Genomic DNA, 19,578 nt, shown 5'->3' on the forward strand with positions numbered 1-19,578 from the left:
ACACCTGTACCTGTCACACATGTACCTGTCACACACCTGTACCTGTCACACCTGTCACACCTGTCCCACACCTGTCAGTCCCTCACGTACCCACTCGGTACAGTTCACCTGTATCTGTCACACACCTGTACCTGTCACACCTGTCACACCTGTCTCACACCTGTCACACCTGTCCCACACCTGTCAGTCCCTCACGTACCCACTCGGTGCAGTTCACCTGTACCTGTCACACACCTGTACCTGTCACACCTGTCACACCTGTCACACCTGTCACACCTGTCACACCTGTCTCACACCTGTCACACCTGTCACACCTGTCCCACACCTGTACCCCTCACGTACCCACTCGGTGCAGTTCACCTGTATCTGTCACACACCTGTACCTGTCACACACCTGTGCCTGTCACACCTGTACCTGTCCCACCTGTCCCACCTGTCCCACACCTGTCAGTCCCCCACGTACCCACTCGGTGCAGTTCACCAGGGCGCTGCTCGTGGGCTGCAGGAGGCAGGTGCTGCGGTAGGGGGCGCCATTGAACCTGGAAAACACCGGAAACAACCGCAAATCACCCCAAAACTCACCCCAAAACTCACCCCAAAACACCCCAAAACTCACCCCAAAATTCACCCCAAAACTCATGCCAAAATACCCCAAAATTCACCCAAAACTCACCCCAAAATACCCCAAAACTCACCCCAAAATACCCCAAAATTCACCCAAAACTCACCCCAAAATACCCCAAAACTCACTCCAAAATACCCCAAAATTCACCCCAAAACTCACCCCAAAACTCACCTGGGGAGATCCCAAAAAAGGAGGAAAATCCCAAAAAAAGGGAGGGAAAATCCCAAAAATGAGGGAAAATCCCCCAAAAAAGGGAGAAAAAAAATCCCAAAAAAGGGAAAGAAATCCCAAAACGGAGGGAAAAACCCCAAAAAGGGAGAGAAATCCCTAAAAACAGAGGGAAATACCAAAAAGGGGGGAAAAATCCCAAAAAAGGAGAGAAAATCCCAAAAAAGAGGAGAAATCCAAAAAGGGGAGGGAAAAACCTTAAAAAGTGAGGAAAAAAATCCCCAAAACGAAGCCAAAATCCCAAAAAAGAGGAGAAATCCCAAAAAGGGAGGAAAAATCCCCAAAAGGGAAGGAAAAACCTTAAAAAGGAATGGAAAGACCCCAAAAAAAGGAGAGAAAATCCCAAAAAGGGAGGGAAAAATCCCCAAGAGGAGGTAAAACACCCCAAAGCTCCCCCGGAGTCAGGAAACGACCCCAAATCCCCTGAAATTCCCCGGATTTTTTTTGTGTTTTCCCCCCCACATCCCCCTTTTCTCTCCTTTTTTCCCGTTTTCCGCCTTTTCCGCCCCGGACTCACCCCAGCTCCCGGAAGGGCACCTCGAACTCCAGCTCCTCCTTGGTCAGCGCCTCCACCTTCTCGATGAAGTTCTTGAAGGCCGTTTTCAGCTTGTGCCGCATCTCCCGCTCCATCTGCCCCGAAATCCCGGGAAAACGCCCCAAAATCCCATCGGAACGGCCCCAAAACCCTTCTGTTCCCCAAAATCCCATTGGAACGGCCCCAAAATCCCATCGGAACGGCCCCAAAACGCTTCTCCCGCCCCGAAATCCCGGGAAAACGCCCCAAAATCCCATCGGAACGGCTCCAAAACTTTCTGTTCCCCAAATCCCGGGAAAACGCCCCAAAATCCCATCGGAACGGCCCCAAAAACCTTCTGTTCCCCAAATCCCGGGAAAACGCCCCAAAATCCCATCGGAACGGCCCCAAAACGCTTCTGTTCCCCAAAATCCCATCGGAACGGCCCCAAAAACCTTCTGTTCCCCCAAATCCCGGGAAAACGCCCCAAAATCCCATCGGAACGGCCCCAAAACCCTTCTGTTCCCCAAATCCCGGGAAAACGCCCCAAAATCCCATCGGAACGGCCCCAAAACCTTCTGTTCCCCAAAATCCCGGGAAAACGCCCCAAAATCCCATCGGAACGGCCCCAAAACCTTCTGCTCCCCAAAATCCCATCGGAACCACCCAAAAACGCTTCTCCCGCCCCGAAATCCCGGGAAAACGCGCCAAAATCCCATCGGAACCACCCCAAAAACCTTCTGTTCCCGAAATCCCAGGAAAACGCCCCAAAATCCCATCGGAACGGCCCCAAAACGCTTCTGTTCCCCAAAATCCCATCGGAACGGCCCCAAAATCCCATCGGAACGGCCCCAAAACGCTTCTCCCGCCCCGAAATCCCGGGAAAACGCCCCAAAATCCCATTGGAACGGCCCCAAAACGCTTCTGTTCCCCAAAATCCCATCGGAACCACCCCAAAACGCTTCTGTTTCCCAAATCCCGGGAAAACGCCCCAAAATCTCAAAAATAGAAACTCCTTTAAAAAATAAAAGGTTAAAAATGCAGCGGGAACGGCCCCGAAACGGCCGGGATTGAGCCCAAAGCGCCAGGAAGGGTGGGGAAGGTTCTGGAAAGTTCCAGAAGGTTCTGGAAGGGGCAGGAAGGTTGGGGAAGGTTTTGGAAGGTTGGGGAAGGTTGGGGAAGGTTCTGGAAAGTTCCAGAACGTTCTGGAAGGTTTCAGAAAGTTTGGGAAGGTTCCAGAAGGTTCTGGAAGGTTTGGGAAGGTTCCAGAAGGCTCAGAAGTTTGGAGAAGGTGCAGAAAGGTTCCAGAAGGTTCTGGAGGATTCCGGAAGGGGCGGGGCCGGGAAGGTTCCGGAAGGTCCCGGAAGGTCCCGGAAGGGGCGGGGCCGGGAAGGTTCCGGAAGGTTCCAGAGGGTTCCGGAAGGGGCGGGGCCGGGAAGGTTCCGGAAGGTTCCGGAAGGGGCGGGGCCGGGAAGGTTCCGGAAGGTCCCGGAAGGTTCCGGAAGGGGCGGGGCCGCACCTGCTCGGCGTAGAGGTCGTCGCGGTCGTGCATGTGCTGGTGCTTGCCCAGGTCGGTGGTGATCTCGCCCACCTCGGTGTAGAACTGCACGTCCGTGTGCCGCTTCTTGCCGAACATGATGGCGTTCTGGGGGCAGAAAGGGGGGATTGGGGAAAATCCCGGAATTGGGGAAATCCCGGGAAATCCCGGGAAATCCCGGGAAATCCCAACAAATCCCGTGCCGCTTCTTGCCGAACATGATGGCGTTCTGGGGGCAGAAAGGGGGGATTGGGGAAAATCCCGGAATTCGGGGAAATCCCGGGAAATCCCGGGAAATCCCGGGAAATCCCAACAAATCCCGGGAAATCCCGGGAAATCCCGGGAAATCCCGTGCCGCTTCTTGCCGAACATGATGGCGTTCTGGGGGCAGAAAGGGGGGATTGGGGAAAATCCCGGAATTCGGGGAAAATCCCGGGAATTCGGGGAAATTCGGGGAAATCCGGGGAAATCCCGGGAAATCCCAGGAAATCCCAACAAATCCCGGGAAATCCCAACAAATCCCAGCAAATCCCAGGAAATCCTGGGAAATCCCAACAAATCCCAGGAAATCCCGGGAAATCCCAACAAATCCCAGGAAATCCTGGGAAATCCCAGGAAATCCCGGGAAATCCCAACAAATCCCAGGAAATCCCGGGAAATCCTGGGAAATCCCGGGAAATCCCAACAAATCCCAGGAAATCCTGGGAAATCCCAGGAAATCCCAACAAATCCCGGGAAATCCCAACAAATCCCAGGAAATCCCGGGAAATCCTAACAAATCCCGGGAAATCCTGGGAAATCCCAGGAAATCCTGGGAAATCCCAAGAAATCCCAACAAATCCCAGGAAATCCCAACAAATCCCAGGAAATCCCGGGAAATCCTGGGAAATCCCGGGAAATCCCAACAAATCCCGGGAAATCCTAACAAATCCCGGGAAATCCCAGGAAATCCCCGATTTCTGCCCCAGCTCAAGCAGTCCAGACTCCAAATTCCAGGTTTTGGACCAAAACGGCCAAGTTTTGACCCAAATCCACCCAGTTTTGAGGCCAAGGCAGAGCTTTGCGGCAGAACCATCAAACTTGAGCCAAACCCAGCGGGTTTCACCCAAAACCATGGGATTGTCACCCAAAACGGGGGTGCTTGACCTTGCAGCCCCAAAATCCCAGGATTTCAACCCAAAATCCGGGGGTTTCATCCCCAATTGATGGGTTTGAGCCCACCCAGGAACTGCCCTAAAACCCAAAAGGTTCCGCCCCAAAATCTCGGGGTTTCGCCCCAAAACCGTGGGGCTTTTGCCCAGAATTCCGTTTTTTTGCCCAAATCCGGCGTTTTTTGCCCCAAAGGCCGGGCGCACCTTGAGGTGGAAGTGCAGCACGATGATCATCTCGCCGTCGCAGGGCTGGAACACGGCGTGCTTGATGTTGTTGTACAGGATGTCCACCTTGTCCCCCCGCACCGAGGTGAAACGGAACCCTGGGGGGACCAAAAACCCCCAAAAGCGTGAAGATCGCCCCAAAATCCACGGAAAACGCCCCGAAATCCACGGAGACCCCAAAAAACAGGAGGAAAACCATCGAGAATGTCCAAGAAAGCTCAAAGGACCAACGAAAAGCACTGAAGGAACCCTCAAACCCTTGAGGAACTCCAGGAGAACCTCAGGAAACACAGAAGAACCCAAAAAACCCCAAAATTCCTTGAGGGATCCCAAGAAACCTTGAGGAACCCCCAAAAAACGCTTGAAGAACCCCAAAAATTCCTCGAGGAACTCCAGAAGAACCTTGAGGAACTTCAGAAGAACCTCAGAAGACACAGAAGAGCCCCAGAAACACCCAAAAACCCCAAAATCCCTTGAGAAACTCCAGAAAACCTTGAGGAACCCCCAAAAATGCTGAAAAACCCCAAAAATTCTTTGAAGAACTCCAGAAGAACCTTGAGGAACTCCCAAACATCTCAAAGAACTCCAAAAAAACCCCAAAGCATCCAGAGAACCCCCCCAGAACTTTGAGTTCCTCCCCGAAGCTCCACCCCAAAGACCCGGGTTTGGGGTTTTTTTGGGTTTTGGGGGTTTTTTGGGGTGATTTTGGGGGTTTTTGGGTCACCGTTGACGTGGGCCTCCAGCGCGCCCTGCATGCGCTTCTGGGCGATGTTGGGCCGGATGTAGAGGTCCTTCAGCTTGGGGTTGCTGCGGTTGAGGTTGATGACCAGCGAGTCCTGCTTGACGATGCCCTGTGGACACCAGAGCAGCGCTGACCGCTCGGTGACCGCTCGGTGACCACTCGGTGACCGCTCGGTGACCACTCGGTGGTGACCGCTCTTGGACCACTCAGTGCCCTCCCAGTGTCCACTTGATGACCATTGGTTGGTGACCCAACGTCCACTGAATGGTCATTCACTGACCATTGATTGACCACCCAGTGACCACTCACTGACCACCCACTAACCATTCATTGGTCACTCAATGACCATTAACTGACCACTCAACATCCACCCAATGACCACTCACCGACCACCCACTGACCGCTCACTGACCATTCATTGGTCACCCAACATCCACTGACCACTCAACATCTACCCAATGACCACTCACCACCCACTGACCGTTCGCTGACCACCCAACGTCCACCCAACTCTCCATGCCCGCTCCACCACCCCTCCGAGACCACCCACCCACCACTCACTGCCCGCTCAACCCCCGTGCTCCGGCCACTCCGTGTGACCCCTGGCTGACCCCCGGCTGACCACTGCCCACCTCCTTCTCCTTCTCCTCGGCCTCCCGGGTCTTGTAGCGCTTCTGCACCTCCTTGATGATGCGGAAGGCGTTCTGCAGGTTGGACGCCGGCACCGTCGACTCGCCCGGCGGCTTCAGGTTGGACGCCCGGTAGGTTCTGCGGACACAGCGGCCACCGGGGTGACCCCGCGGCCACGCCAGGCCGCGCTGACCGCCCCGCGGGGCTGGCCGGAGGGCTGGGGGGTGGACACCCACATCTCCTTGACGAAGGTGGCCTCGGGGTTGGGGAAGATGTTGCCCTCGTTGCGGCCCAGGGCGCTGCCCGGGCAGAAGAAGTTGATGCGCAGGTAGGTGTAGTCGCCCTCCACTGACATGCTGATGTTCTGGGGAGAAACGTGGGGAAATCGGGGTCAGGGTGGAATGGGGGGGAAAAAACGGGGATTTGGGGTGGGGAGAGAGGGGAGGGGCAGAGAAACGGGCTTGGGAAGGGGGTGGGACCACAAAAACACCTGGGATGGGATGGTGGGAACCCAAAACCGCGTCCAGGTGTGGTGGGACCAAGAAAAACACCTTGAAATTGGAGGCAGGAACCCAAAACCACATCCAGGTGTGGTGAGACCCCAAAACCAAGCAGAATGGGATGGTGGGACCCCAAAACCACGTCCAGGTGTGGTGGAACCCCAAAACCACCTGGAATAGGATGGTGGGACCTCAAAACCACCTGGAAATTGGAGATGGGATCCCAAAACCACCTGGAATGGGATGGTGGGACCCCAAAAACACCTGGAATGGGACGGTGGGACCCCAGAACCACGTCCAGAAGTGGTGGGACCCCAAAAACACCTGGAATGGGATGGTGGGACCCCAAAAGCACATCCAGGTATGGTGGGACCCCAAAAACACCTGGAATGGGATGGTGGCACCCCAAAAACACCTGGAATGGGATGGTGGGACCCCAGAACCACGTCCAGGTGTGGTGGGACCCCAAACAGCCCCCCCAAAATCCCCGGACAATGCCCGGAAGCCCCACCTTGATGGTGGCGATGTGGAAGGGCGTGGCGATGCCGAAGACCGGCATGATGACGCTCTCGTACTTCTTGTCGATGTAGATCTTCATCTCCCGCACGTGCGGCTCCTTGGGCAGCAGCGCCGCGCTCTTGTAGGAGACGTTGGACTTCCGCGCCCTGCCGGGGCGGGGAGCGCGGGAATTCGGGGGGGAATCCGGGAATTCGGGGGGGAAATTCGGGAATTCGGGGGGGAAATTTGGGAATTCGGGGGGGAAATCTTGGAATTCGGGAATTCGGGGGGGAAATCCGGGAATTCGGGGGGGAAATACGGGAATTCGGGGGGAAATCCGGGAATTCGGGGGGGAATCCGGGAATTCGGGGGGCGAAATTCGGGAATTCGGGGGGAAATTCGGGAATTCGGGGGGGAAATTCGGGAATTCGGGGGGAAATTTGTGAATTTGGGAATTGGGGGGGGGAAATCTGGGAATTCGGGAGGGAAATCTGGGAGTTTGGGGGGAAATTCGGGAATTTGGGAGGGAAATTCAGGAATTTGGGGGGAAATCTGGGAATTCGGAGGGGGAGAGGGGAATTGGGTCAGGATTTGGGTCAGGATCCAGGATCTGGGTCAGGATTTGGGTCAGGAATCGAGATCTGGTCAGGATTCAGATCACGATCCAGGGTTTGGGTCAGGATTTGGATCAGGATTTGAGTCAGATTTCATGATTTGGGTCAGGATTAGGGATCTGGGTCAGGATTCGGGTCAGGATTTGGGATCTGGGTCAGGATTCAGATCAGGATCCAGGGTTTGGGTCAGGATTTGGGTCAGGACTCGGGGTCTGGGTCAGGATTCAGGATCTGGGTCAGGATCTGGGTCAGGATTCAGGATTTGGGTCAGGATCTGGATCAGATTCGGGTCAGGATTCAGGATCTGGGTCAGGATTCGGGTCAGGATTTGGGTCAGGATCTGGGTCAGGCCCCGGGGCCCGGGTCAGGATTTGGGTCAGGATTCAGGATCTGGGTCAGGATTCGGGTCAGGATTTGGGTCAGGATCTGGGTCAGGATTCGGGTCAGGATTCAGGATCTGGGTCAGGATTCAGGATCTGGGTCAGGATTTGGGTCAGGATTCGGGTCAGGATTCAGGATTTGGGTCAGGATCTGGGTCAGGATTCGGGTGGCAATCGGGGAATCGCCGGTACTTTTGCGTCTGCTGCTCCCCGCGCTGCTCCGTCAGGCGCCGCCGCGCGTCCTCGTTCAGCTGCGCCGCCAACTCCTTCTGGTGCGCCCGGCGCTTCTCCTCCGCCGTCAGCTCGTTCTGCCGCAGCCAGGACAGCGGTCAGTGCGGGCAGTGCGGGCAGTGCGGTCAGTGGGGACAGCGGGGACAGTGGGGACAGCGGTCAGTGCGGGCAGTGCGGTCAGCGGGGACAGTGCGGTCAGTGGGGTCAGCCGGAACAGCGGTCAGTGCGGGCAGTGCGGGCAGTGGGGTCAGTGGGGTCAGTGCGGTCAGTGGGGTCAGTGGGGTCAGTGCAGTCAGCAGGGACGTTGGGGTCAGTGCGGTCAGTGGGGACAGTGGGGACAACGGTCAGTGTGGTCAGTGGGGACAGTGGGCAGTGGTCAGTGGGGTCAGTGTGGTCAGTGGGGACAGCGGGAAGTGGTCAGTGTGGTCAGTGGTCAGTGTGGTCAGTGATGGGTCAGTGGTCAGTGATGCGTCACTGGTCAGTGGTCACTAGTGCTCAGTTTAATGGCCCACCCGTGTGCGCTCGGTCAGGACGGCGGTCAGTGATGGGTCAGTGATGGGTCAGTGTGGGGTCAGTGATGGGTCAGTGGTCAGTGATGGGTCAGTGTGGGGTCAGTGGTCAGTGGTCACTAGTGGTCAGTGGTCAGTGTAGTGACCCACCCGCGTGCGCTCGGTCAGGAGGGCGGTCAGTGATGGGTCAGGGGTCAGTGATGGGTCAGTGGTCACTAGTGGTCAGTGGTCAGTGTAGTGACCCACCCGTGTGCGCTCGGTCAGGAGGGCGGCGCGGGAGCTGCGGCCCAGGAGATCCTCGGCCGCGTCCTTGTCCGGCTCCTCCTCGTCCTCATCCTCATTCTGGGGACAAAAACCCCAATTTTGGTTAAAAACCCCAAAATCCTCCAATCCTGCCCCAAAATCCTCCAATCCCACCCCAAAATCCTCAAATCTCACCCCAAAATCCTCCAATCTCACCCCAAAACCCCCCCAAACCCCAAATTCCCCAGGATTCCCCCCAAAATCGGCGGCTCCCGCGGGTTTTCCCAAAATCGCCGGGTTTGGACCCAAAGCCGGGGCTGACCTTGAGGAAAATTCCGACGTTTTTCACTTTCTTCTTCACCGAGGTGAGAACCACGGCCGGGCCGTCCTGCGGAGACACGCCATTGGCTGAGAGCGGCACCGAGACACGCCATTGGCTGAGAGCGGCACCGAGACACGGGATTGGCCAAGGGGAGGGACAGGAGACATGCCATTGGCTGAGAGCGGCACCGAGACACGCCATTGGCTGAGAGCGGCACCGAGACACGGGATTGGCCAAGGGGAGGGAAAGGAGACACGCCATTGGCCGAGGGGATCGAGAGGAGACATGGGATTGGCCAAGCGGAGAGGAAGGAAAGACGTGATTGGCTGAGGGAAGCAAGAACGCAATTGGCTGAGGAGACGGGCAGGAGAGACACGATTGGCTGAAAGGGTTGGAAGGAAAGGCCACGATTGGCCGAGGGGAACATGGACATGATTGGCCGAGGGAGTGGGAAGCAAAAGCCGCCATTGGCCCAGGGGAGGGAGGACACGATTGGCTGAGGGGATGGAAAGGAAAGGCTGTGATTGGCCGAGAGGAACATGCATGTGATTGGCCGAGGCCATGGGAATGAAAGGCCGCGATTGGCTGGCAGGAACACGGACGCGATTGGCTAATGGGAAGGGAAGGAAAGGCCGTGATTGGCCGGGCCGGGCTCCTGCGGTGATTGGCCGTGGTCGCTGGCCCCGCCCACCTCGTCCACCATGACGGTGTCGCCGATGAAGAGCGCGTACGTCCGCTCCTCCGGCCGCTTCCCGTCCCGCGCCGGCAGCTCCGACAGCCCCACGTTGACGCTGAAAACCATCCCTGGAACGGGGTGAAAAACAGCGGAATCGGGAAAAACAGCAAAAAACAGCGGAATCGGGAAAAACGGCGAAAAACAGCAAAAATCACCGGAATCGGGAAAAACTGCAAAAAACAGCAAAAATCACCGGAATCGGGAAAAACAGCGGAATCGGGAAAAACAGCAAAAAACAGGAAAAAACAGCGGAATCGGGAAAAACGGCAAAAAACAGCGGAATCAGGAAAAACAGCAAAAAACAGCAAAAATCACCAGAATCGAGAAAAGCAGCAAAAAACACCAAAAAACACCAAAAAACTCCAGAATCGAGAAAAACACCGGAATCAGTAAAAACACAAAAAAACACCAAAAAACTGCGGAATCGGGAAAAACACTGGAAACATTGGAAACCGCGCGTGGGGGAGGGGAGACAGAGCCAGGGGGAAAAAAACTGGGATTTTTTTGGGGAAAAAAGGGGATTTGGGGGGGTAAGAGGTGAATTTTGGGGTGAAAAATGGAGAATTTGGGGTGAAAAAGGGGGATTTTGGGTCAGGAAAGGTGAATTTGGGGGCAATAGGTGAATTTTGGGGTGAAAAAGGGGGATTTCGGGGCTCTCACCCTTCTTGAGGCGCTGCTGGTTCTTGCTGTTGATGACCAGGGAGCCCTCGCGGAACTCGATGCCCATGGCGAACCTGCGGCCCCCGAGTGACCCCCGAGTGACCACTGCGGCCACCGAGTGACCCCCAGGCCCGGCCGGACCCAAAACCCCCCGTTCTCACCCCAAATTCTTGGTGATCTTGCCCAGCAGCTCCGGCCGCTGCTTCTTGACCACGTCCATGACGGCGGCGTAGACGTCGCAGAGCTTGGCGCCTGCGGCGGTCACTCGCGGTCACTCGGGGGTCAGTGGGGTCACTCAGGGGTCAGTGGGGTCATTGGGGTCACTCAGGGGTCATTGGGGTCACTGTGGGGGTTACTGGGGGATTACGGGGTCAGGGATGGGGAGGTCAGTCAGTGGTCAGTCACGGGTGGGTCAGTGGTCACTCAGCGGTCACTCGGGGTCACTCAGGACGCTCACCGTGGCGCAGCTCGCGCAGCAGCACCTCCTGCAGCTGCAGCAGGAAGCCGTGGTGGCCATGGGGGGTCAGGGATGGGGTCAGTGATGGGTGGGTCAGTCAGGGTCAGTGACGGGTGGGTCAGTGGTCACTCAGTGGTCACTCAGCGGTCACTCAGGGTCACTCAGGACGCTCACCGTGGCGCAGCTCGCGCAGCAGCACCTCCTGCAGCTGCAGCAGGAAGCCGTAGTGCTCCTGCATGTCCTGGCTGGGGTCCACCATCAGCGTGCGCACCAGGTTGGAGCAGTAGGACTTGTAGCGGATGCCCATGGAGCAGGTGATGGCCCCGAAGTGCATGTGGCTCTTGTCGCTACGGCAACGGGGAGAGAACGGCGGGAAACGGGAAAAACGGGGAAAACAGGGAAAATAAATGGGGGAAAATGGGGGGAAAATAGGAGAAAAACAGGGAAAATAAATGGGGGGAAAATGGGGAAAAACGGGGAAAAAATGGGGGAAAAATTAGGGGGGAAAAGGGAAAAAAAAAGGGGGCAAAACAGGGAAAATAAATGGGGGAAAAATGTGGAAAAATGGGGGGAAAATAGGAGAAAAACAGGGAAAATAAATGGGGGGAAAATGGGGGAAAAATTCGGGGGCAAAATGAGGTAGAAAATGATAAAAAAAGGGGGGGGAAGGGGAAAAAAATGGGAAAAAAATGGAAAAAAAGGGGAAAAAATGGGAAAAAAATGGGGGGGAAAATGTGGGAGAAAATGAGGAAAAAACAGGGAAAAATGGGAGAAATGGGAAATGCAGGTTAAAGCAGAGAAAAAGGAGGGAAAAACGGGGAAGAAATGGGGGAAATAGGGAAAAAATGTAAAAAACGGGAAAGAAAGAGAGAAAAATGGGAAAAAATTGGGATAAAAACCAGAGCCCAGCGAGGAAAAAAGGCAAAAACCACGAGGTTTGGAGGGGGGGGGCAAAAAAAAATGGGGAAAATTGTCAATTTAGCAAGAAAAAAAAATCAGGATTTTGGGGGCAAAAGAGCTGTTTTCAGGGCAGAGCCGTTGTCACCCAGCAAACCCCGAATTGGGGTTGAAGAGCCCCCGTTTTTGGGGTGAATTTGGGGGGTTTTGGGGCTCACCTGACCACGCTGAACTTGAGGTTGTAGTTGCCGCCGCTCTGGATGATGGGGGGGTAGCACATCTCCACGGCCGAGGGGTCGGCGCCCGCCAGGTACTTCTTCTCCTCGATGGCCTTCTCCACCGCCTCGGCCAGCTTGCTGTGCCGCACCTTCTGCGTTTGGGGCCAGAAACGCCCGGTTTGGGGCCAGCCCCGGCTGCTTTGACCACCCGGGGGGCCTCAGAGTCAGGAGTTTGGGGGTTAAATTGGTCATGGGGAGGTTGCCTTAATTAATGCTTTAATTAATGGTGAGGGGGACGAGGAACGGGGTTTGGGTGAAATGGGGGGGGTTTGATTTCAACTGGGCTTGAAATCTTGTTTTTGGGTCGATCTGAGCTCAAAACTCCTGTTTTTAATTCAATCTGACCTCAGAATCCGACTTTTGGGCCAATCTGACCTCAAAACTCCTGTTTTTAACCCAGTCTGACCTCAAAATCCAATCTTTGGTCCAACCCAACATCAAAATTCCCATTTTTAATCCAATCTGACCTCAAAATGAAATTTTTGGACCAACTTGACCTGAAAAGTCCCATTTTTGGGCCAACCTGGTCTCAGAATTCCCACTTTTAATCCAACTTCACCTCAAAATCAAGTTTTTGGTTCAACCTGACCTCAAAACTCCCATTTTTCATTCAACCCGACTTCAAAATGAAATTTTTGGGCCAACCTGACCTCAAAACTCCCATTTTTGGTCCAACCCGACCTGGAAATTCCCGTTTCTGCCCCAAAACGCGCGGCCCAACCTCGTCGGCGTCGACGATCTCCATGACGCGCTCCTTGAAGAACTTGGTGAAGACCTCGGAGGTGATGGCGGCCGCCTTGCGCATCAGCTGCAGCTCCACCTCCTCCTTGGCCGCCATGGCCTGCGCCACGGCCGCGCTCACGTCCACCTGCGGTCAGCGCGGCGGCCGTGGGGCTGGGTCCGGCCGGTCCGAACCGGCGCTGACCGCTCCAGCCCAACCTTGACCAACCCAACCTTGACCAACCCAACCTTGACCAACCCAACCTTGACCAACCCAACCCAACCCTGACCCATCCAACCCAACTTCAACTCTTCCAACCCAACTTCAACTCTTCCAACCCAGATCCAACCCAACCTTGACCCATCCAACCCAATTTTGACCAATTTAACTCAATATTGACCAACCCAACCCAACCTTGACCCATCCAACCCAACTTTGACTGATCCAACCCAATTTTGACCAAACCAACCCAATTTTGACCAATCCAACCCAACTCTGACCAATCCAACCCAATTTTGACCAATCCAACTCAATATTGACCCATCCAGCCCAACTCTTCCAACTCAACTTGGAACCACCCAACCCAACTTTGACCAATCCAATCCAACTTTGAACCATCCCAGCCCCTCCCACCCACCCCGGCCCCTCCCACCCGGCCGGCCCCGCCCCTCGGGGACCTTCTCGAAGCCCTCCTTGCTGAGGGCGTCGTTCCAGCTCTTCATGAACTCCCCCGGGAATTTGTCCTTGGAGAAGACCCCGAGGCGCCGCCCGCCCCGGCTGCTCTTGAGAGCCTCCAGCAGCTTCTCAAAGTTGGCCTTGTTGCTCTCGTTCTGCGGGGGGCGGGGCCGTGGGGGGCGGGGCCGTTGGGGGCGGGGTCACAGAGGGGCGGGGCAGCACAGGGAGGCCACGCCCAGCCCCGGGGGGGGGCCTGCCCCAACCCCCTCAGGGCCACCCCGAGACCCCAAAGTGACCCCCAAGATCCCCAAAAACCCCAACCAGGACCCCAAACCCCACCCAAACCCCAAAGTGACCCCCACGACCCCCCAACCCTACCCCAAGCCCCAAAGAGACCCCCAAAGTGACCCCCAGGACTCACCAAACCCCACCCTGACCCTCAAAATGACCCCCACAATCCCCCAAACCCCAACCAGGACCCCCAGACCCCCAAAGTGACCCCCAAAGTGACCCCCAGGGCCCCCCAAAGTGACCCCCAGGACCCCAAAGTGACCCCCAGACCCCCCAAAGTGACCCCCAGACCCCCCAAAGTGACCCCCAAAGCCCCCCCAACCCCCCCCAGGCCCCAAAGGGATCCTGACAGTGACCCCCAGACCCCCCAAAGTGACCCCCCAGACCCCCCAAAGCGACCCCCAGGCCCCCCAAAGTGACCCCCAAAGCCCCCCCAACCCCCCGCAGGCCCCACCTTCTCCCGGACCAGCAGCGTGATGGCCGGCAGCCCGTTGGCCCCCTCGGCCTTGCCCTGGGCCACCTGCTTGAGGAACTCGACCTTCTTGCGGCTGGCCAGGAACAGCGCGCGCTCCTCGCAGAACAGCATCACCGTGTCCGTCAGCTCGTAGCCAAACAGCCACGTCTGGGGACAGGGGACAGCCGTGGGGCACGCCGTGGGGCACCCCACACGGGGACAGACCCACAGGGACAGACCCACGGGGACAGACCCACAGACACGGGGCCAGGGACAGCATCACCGTGTCCGTCAGCTCGTAGCCGAACAGCCACGTCTGGGGACAGAGGAACCCCAAAAGTGACCAGAGAAACCCCAAATGGGATCAGGGAAACCCCAAAAGTGAGCAAAAAACTCCAAAAGTGACCAAAAAAACCCAAAAGTGACCAAAAAATCCCAAAACTGACCAGGGAATCCCAAAAGAGGATGAGAGGAACCCCAGAAGTGACCAGGGGACCCCAAATGGGATCAGGAAACCCCAAAAAATGACCAGGGGGAGTCCCAAAAACCCCAAAAACGATGAGAAAAGTCCCAAAAATGATGGGAAAGGTCCTAAAAATGAGAATCCCCACCAAAACCAAAAGGGAATCCAAAAAATGAGAGGATTTCCTCAAAAACTGAGGAATTCACCCCAAAAAAACGAGAGCAACCCTCTCAGAAGTGCTGAGAGCCACCCCAAAAATTAAAATTAAAAATTAAAAAATAAATTTAAATTAAAAAATTAAAATTGAAGTTAAAAATTAAATCAAAAATCTGTGGGAACGCGCTAAAAAATAATAGGAACGTGTTAAAAAATTATAGGAACGTCTCAAAAAATGATAGGAATGTGTTACAAAATTATAGAAATGTTTTATAAAATTATAGGGTTGCATTATAAAATTACAAAAACATTATAAAATGTGATACAAAATAAATATTAAAAAATGATACAAAATTCGTGAGCATCTCAAAAAATTTGGGAAAGGCTGGGAGTATTTTGGGAATTCTCTCAAAACCACAAAAAAACCCCCAAAACCTCTGGAAAAAGCCCCAAAATCTCTGGGAAAAGCCCCAAAGGCACCCGGATCCTGTCAGGGGATTTCCCACGGATTTTGGGATTTCCCAGGGATTTTGGGATTTCTCAGGAATTTTGGGATTTCTCAGAGATTTTGGGATTCCCCTGGAGGATTTGGGACCCCCCAGGATTTGGGACTTCTCTTGGGATTTCGGAATTTCTCAGGGACTTTGGGAATCTCCTGGAGGATTTTGGGACACCCAGAGATGATTTTGGGATTTCTCAGGGATTTTGGGATTTCTCTTGGGATTTCTCAGGGATTTTGGGATTTCTCTTGGGATTTTGGGATTTCTCAGGCATTTTGGGACCCCCAGGATTGATTTGGGACCCCCAGGGGTGATTTTGGGACCCCCAGGGATGATTTTGGGATTCCTCAGGGATTTTGGGACCCCCAGGGACGATGATTTTTGGGGACCCCCACCTGCAGCGCGGTGGATTTGGCGTAGACGATCTCCTCGTCCACCCCCACGGCCACGGCGATGGCATCGACGCCCCCGAGCTCATCCTCCCCTTTCTGGGGGGGGAAACGGGGTCAGAGCCCCCCCAGATCCACCCCAAAATACCCAAATCCACCCTGAGACCCCCAAATCTGCCCCAAAATCCACCCTGAAACCCCCAAATGCACCCCAAAAACCCTAAATCAGCCCTGGAACTCCCAAATCCACCCCAAAATCCCCAAAATCCACCCTGAGACCCCCAGATCCGCCCCCAAATCCTCCAAATCCACCCCCAAATCCTCCAAATCCACCCCAAAATCCACCCTGACACCCCCAAATGCACCCCAAATTAACCCTGGAACGCCCAAATCCACCCAAAATCCTCAAATCAACCCTGAAATCCCCAAATCTGCCCCAAAATCCCCGAGATACACCCCAAACCTCCCCGAAATCCTCCAAATCCACCCCCAAAACAACCCTGAGCCCCCCACATCCACCCCAAAATGCCTCAAGGCAACCCCAAAACCTCCAAAGCAACCCCAAAATGCCTCAAATCCATCCCAAAATCACCCAAAGCAACCCCAAACCCCCAAATCCACCCCAAAACCCCAAAATCTACCAGAAAATCCCCGAAATCCACTCCAAAATCCCCCAAAAAAACCCTGAAATCCCCCAAATCCCCCCCCAAATCCATCCCCAAAACCCCAAAATCTCCCAAATCCACCCCAAACCCCCTCAAACCAGCCCCGAATTCCCGCCAATACCCGAACCGGGCCCGAACTCCCCCGAACCGGGCCCAAAACCCCCCGAACCCGACCCGACTTGGGCCCGAACTCCCCCGAACCGGGCCCGAACCCCCCGAACCCGGCCCCAATCCCGGTTCCAAACCCCCCCAATCCCGGGGGCTCCTCACGAGCCCGGCCCGGAGCTCCCGAACCGGGCCCGAAACCCCCCGAACCCGGCCCGAACCCCCCGAACCGGGCCCGAAACCCCCCGAACCCGGCCCCAATCCCGGTTCCAAACTCAACCCGGGGGCTCCCGAACCCCCCGAACCGGGCCCGGAGCCCCCCCCCCCTCCCCCTCCCCCCTCAGCCCACACGCCCCCCCCCCCGGCCGCCCCTCCCCCACCTGCCAGCTGGCGTAGAGCCGCCGCAGCCGCCGCGAGAAGGCCTCGCGGTCCAGGCTGAGCGCCATGAGGCGCCCCCGCCGCGCACCGCGGCCCCCGGCACCCCCGGGCTCCTCCGGGATCCCCCCCCGGGACCCCCCCCCGGGACCCCCCGAGCCGCCGCCGCCGCCGCCGCCGCCTCCCGCGCCGCGGCGTCCCCCCGGAAGTGAGGCCTGAGGGGAACTTCCGCTTCCGGGGCAGCGGAGGAAGGCGGGAAAGGGGGCGGGCTGAGGGGGGGCGCGCGCCGCCTCACGGGACGGGCGCGGGGCGGGGGGAGGGAAACGGGAAACGGAGGGAGGAGGAAACGGGAAATACCGGCGGAGGTGGAGGAGAAACGGGGGCGGGGGGGGGGGGGGAGGAAAAACGGGAAATACCGGCGGAGGAAGCGGCGCCTTCCTCACGTGACCGGGGAGAGGCGGGAAAACGGGAACCGGAGGGGGGCGGCGGTCACGTGACGCGGGGAAGGACGGCGCCGTTCGCCCGCCTCACGTGACCAGGGCGGGAGGCGGGAAATGGGAGCGGAAAGGGTCGCCGTCACGTGACGGAGAGGGGCGGGAAAACCGTAAAGGGGCGGCATCACGTGACACGGAGAGAGGCGGGAAAACCGTGAGGGGGCGGCATCACGTGATGGAGAGAGGCGGGAAATCGTGAGGGGCGAGATCACGTGACGGAGAGAGGCGGGAAAACCGTGAGGGGAGCTGGCCGAGCGCCGCCCGGCGGTGAGTGAGGGGAAGGCGGGGATCGTTAATTAGTGTGGGCGGTTCGTTAGCACAGGAGCTCATTAGCGCGCGGGGGAGGCGAACGAGGAGCGCAATTAACGCTTAACGAGGGCACAAATCACTCGCAGCGCTCGTTCCGTTTCCAAACCTTTTTATTAAAAAAAAAACAAACCGTGAGGGGCGGGATCACGTGACGGAGGGAGGCGGGAAATCGTGAGGGGGAGGGATCACGTGACACAGAGAGAGGTGGGTGTCCTATTTTAAGGCAAATTTGGGAAGAAAACTCCAAACGCGGATTTCCCCCGGGAAATGATCCCTTCCCCACCAACCGGTCCGGGAAAGGTAAAAAAACTTCCTTGGAGAGAAGTGGGAAGAGCTGCTTATTTAAGAGAAATCGAATAATATTAAATAATAAAACCTCTCGCCGTTCGATGGTGTTATAGGTACGTATATTGTTGGCTTTTTGCAAATATTAAAATGAATGTTATGTGTGTAAGAATGGGAAATTTTGTGGTATTAATATTTCTTTATTTCTGTTGTTGATGAAACTGAGAAATAGTGGTATAAGACATATATGTTAGGCTTTGGCATAGTATTAAAATAGAAACTGCTTTGGTTTGTATAACCCAAAGACTGAGGAAAAAAAAATAAAGAATAGCTAAAAAAACCCTGCATTTGTAAATTCTCTTATCCAGATGAAGACAGCAGTGCCCAGAACTCTGGGAGGAGGAATTTATTGCATTTCTGGTATCAGGGAATGTAAATCTCAATGGCTCCAAGAGGATTGATCTATTGGGAAGGGAGCAAGAGAAAACTAAACAGAAAACACCAAAGATCCTAAGAAGAATTTGTGGATATGTGTGAGAATTTATGTATATGTACGAGAATTTATGGATATGTGTGAGACTTTATGGATATGTGTGAGAATTTATGGATGTATAGTAGGGTTCTGTTTTTAAGGGACAATCCTTTGTCAGTGAGGTGAATGCAGAGACACCCGGCCGTATCTGTACGCTTTATTTTTTTCTCCTAATTGCCTTTCATAATAAATTTTTAAATTCTATAATAATTACGCGAAGCTCGTTTTTCACAAGCGGGATGTGTGGGAGAGATGTTTTTCCTTAACACAAACTGCGGCTTCTTCTTCCCCCCTTTTTGCTCTCAGAGCCGATCTTAAAGTTTAATATTAATTTAATTTAATCTTAATTTAATATAAAACAAAAACGAGAGGATTTGGGGAAAACAGGAATCATAAAGTTACCTCAGGACAGCGGGAAAACCGTGAGGGGAGGATCACGTGACACGGAGAGGTGGGAAAACCGTGAGGGGAGGATCACGTGACACGGAGAGGCGGGAAAACCGTGAGGGGAGGATCACGTGACACGGAGAGGCGGGAAAACCGTGAGGGGAGGATCACGTGACACGGAGAGGCGGGAAAACCGTGAGGGGAGGATCACGTGACACTCAGAGGCGGGAAAACCGTGAGGGGAGGGATCACGTGACACGGAGAGGCGGGAAAACCGTGAGGGGAGGATCACGTGACACGGAGAGGCGGGAAAACCGTGAGGGGAGGATCACGTGACACGGAGAGGCGGGAAAACCGTGAGGGGAGGGATCACGTGACACGGAGAGGCGGGAAAACCGTGAGGGGAGGATCACGTGACACGGAGAGGCGGGAAAACCGTGAGGGGAGGGATCACGTGACACGGAGAGGCGGGAAAACCGTGAGGGGAGGATCACGTGACACGGAGAGGCGGGAAAACCGTGAGTGGAGGATCACGTGACACGGAGAGGCGGGAAAACCGTGAGGGGAGGATCACGTGACACGGAGAGGCGGGAAAACCGTGAGGGGAGGGATCACGTGACACGGAGAGGCGGGAAAACCGTGAGGGGAAGATCACGTGACACGGAGAGGCGGGAAAACCGTGAGGGGAGGATCACGTGACACGGAGAGGCGGGAAAACCGTGAGGGGAGGATCACGTGACACGGAGAGGCGGGAAAACCGTGAGGGGAGGGATCACGTGACACGGAGAGGCGGGAAAACC

General features: G+C 55.6%; 2 protein-coding genes across 2 annotated transcripts in view; both read right to left on the minus strand.

The window, feature by feature from the left end:
* Positions 1-21, minus strand: part of LOC147647802 (FACT complex subunit SPT16-like) — an 8,852-nt gene extending 8,831 nt beyond the window's left edge. The window contains exon 1 of the mRNA XM_086870867.1: positions 11-21. Within this exon, the coding sequence (XP_086726993.1) occupies positions 11-21 (11 nt within the window). The remainder of the gene's footprint in view (positions 1-10) is intronic.
* LOC111944464 (FACT complex subunit SPT16) overlaps positions 1-16,907 on the minus strand; it is a 32,155-nt gene extending 15,248 nt beyond the window's left edge. Inside the window, exons 1-21 of the mRNA XM_086870656.1 lie at positions 16,777-16,907; positions 15,633-15,725; positions 14,119-14,286; positions 13,376-13,528; positions 12,699-12,845; positions 11,918-12,069; positions 10,977-11,149; positions 10,507-10,597; positions 10,346-10,419; positions 9,641-9,753; positions 8,950-9,015; positions 8,631-8,726; positions 7,837-7,952; positions 6,664-6,817; positions 5,889-6,016; positions 5,655-5,790; positions 5,005-5,131; positions 4,260-4,378; positions 2,887-3,012; positions 1,371-1,483; positions 464-539 (exon numbers count right to left, since the gene is read on the minus strand). Of these exons, the coding sequence (XP_086726782.1) occupies positions 464-539; positions 1,371-1,483; positions 2,887-3,012; positions 4,260-4,378; positions 5,005-5,131; positions 5,655-5,790; positions 5,889-6,016; positions 6,664-6,817; positions 7,837-7,952; positions 8,631-8,726; positions 8,950-9,015; positions 9,641-9,753; positions 10,346-10,419; positions 10,507-10,597; positions 10,977-11,149; positions 11,918-12,069; positions 12,699-12,845; positions 13,376-13,528; positions 14,119-14,286; positions 15,633-15,725; positions 16,777-16,842 (2,487 nt within the window). The 5' untranslated portion in view covers positions 16,843-16,907. The remainder of the gene's footprint in view (positions 1-463; positions 540-1,370; positions 1,484-2,886; positions 3,013-4,259; positions 4,379-5,004; positions 5,132-5,654; positions 5,791-5,888; positions 6,017-6,663; positions 6,818-7,836; positions 7,953-8,630; positions 8,727-8,949; positions 9,016-9,640; positions 9,754-10,345; positions 10,420-10,506; positions 10,598-10,976; positions 11,150-11,917; positions 12,070-12,698; positions 12,846-13,375; positions 13,529-14,118; positions 14,287-15,632; positions 15,726-16,776) is intronic.
* Between the last annotated feature and the right edge of the window lie 2,671 nt (positions 16,908-19,578).

The sequence above is a fragment of the Cyanistes caeruleus genome, chromosome 33 (assembly GCF_971803275.1).
Source record: "Cyanistes caeruleus chromosome 33, bCyaCae1.hap1.1, whole genome shotgun sequence".
Classification (NCBI taxonomy): Eukaryota; Metazoa; Chordata; class Aves; order Passeriformes; family Paridae; genus Cyanistes; species Cyanistes caeruleus.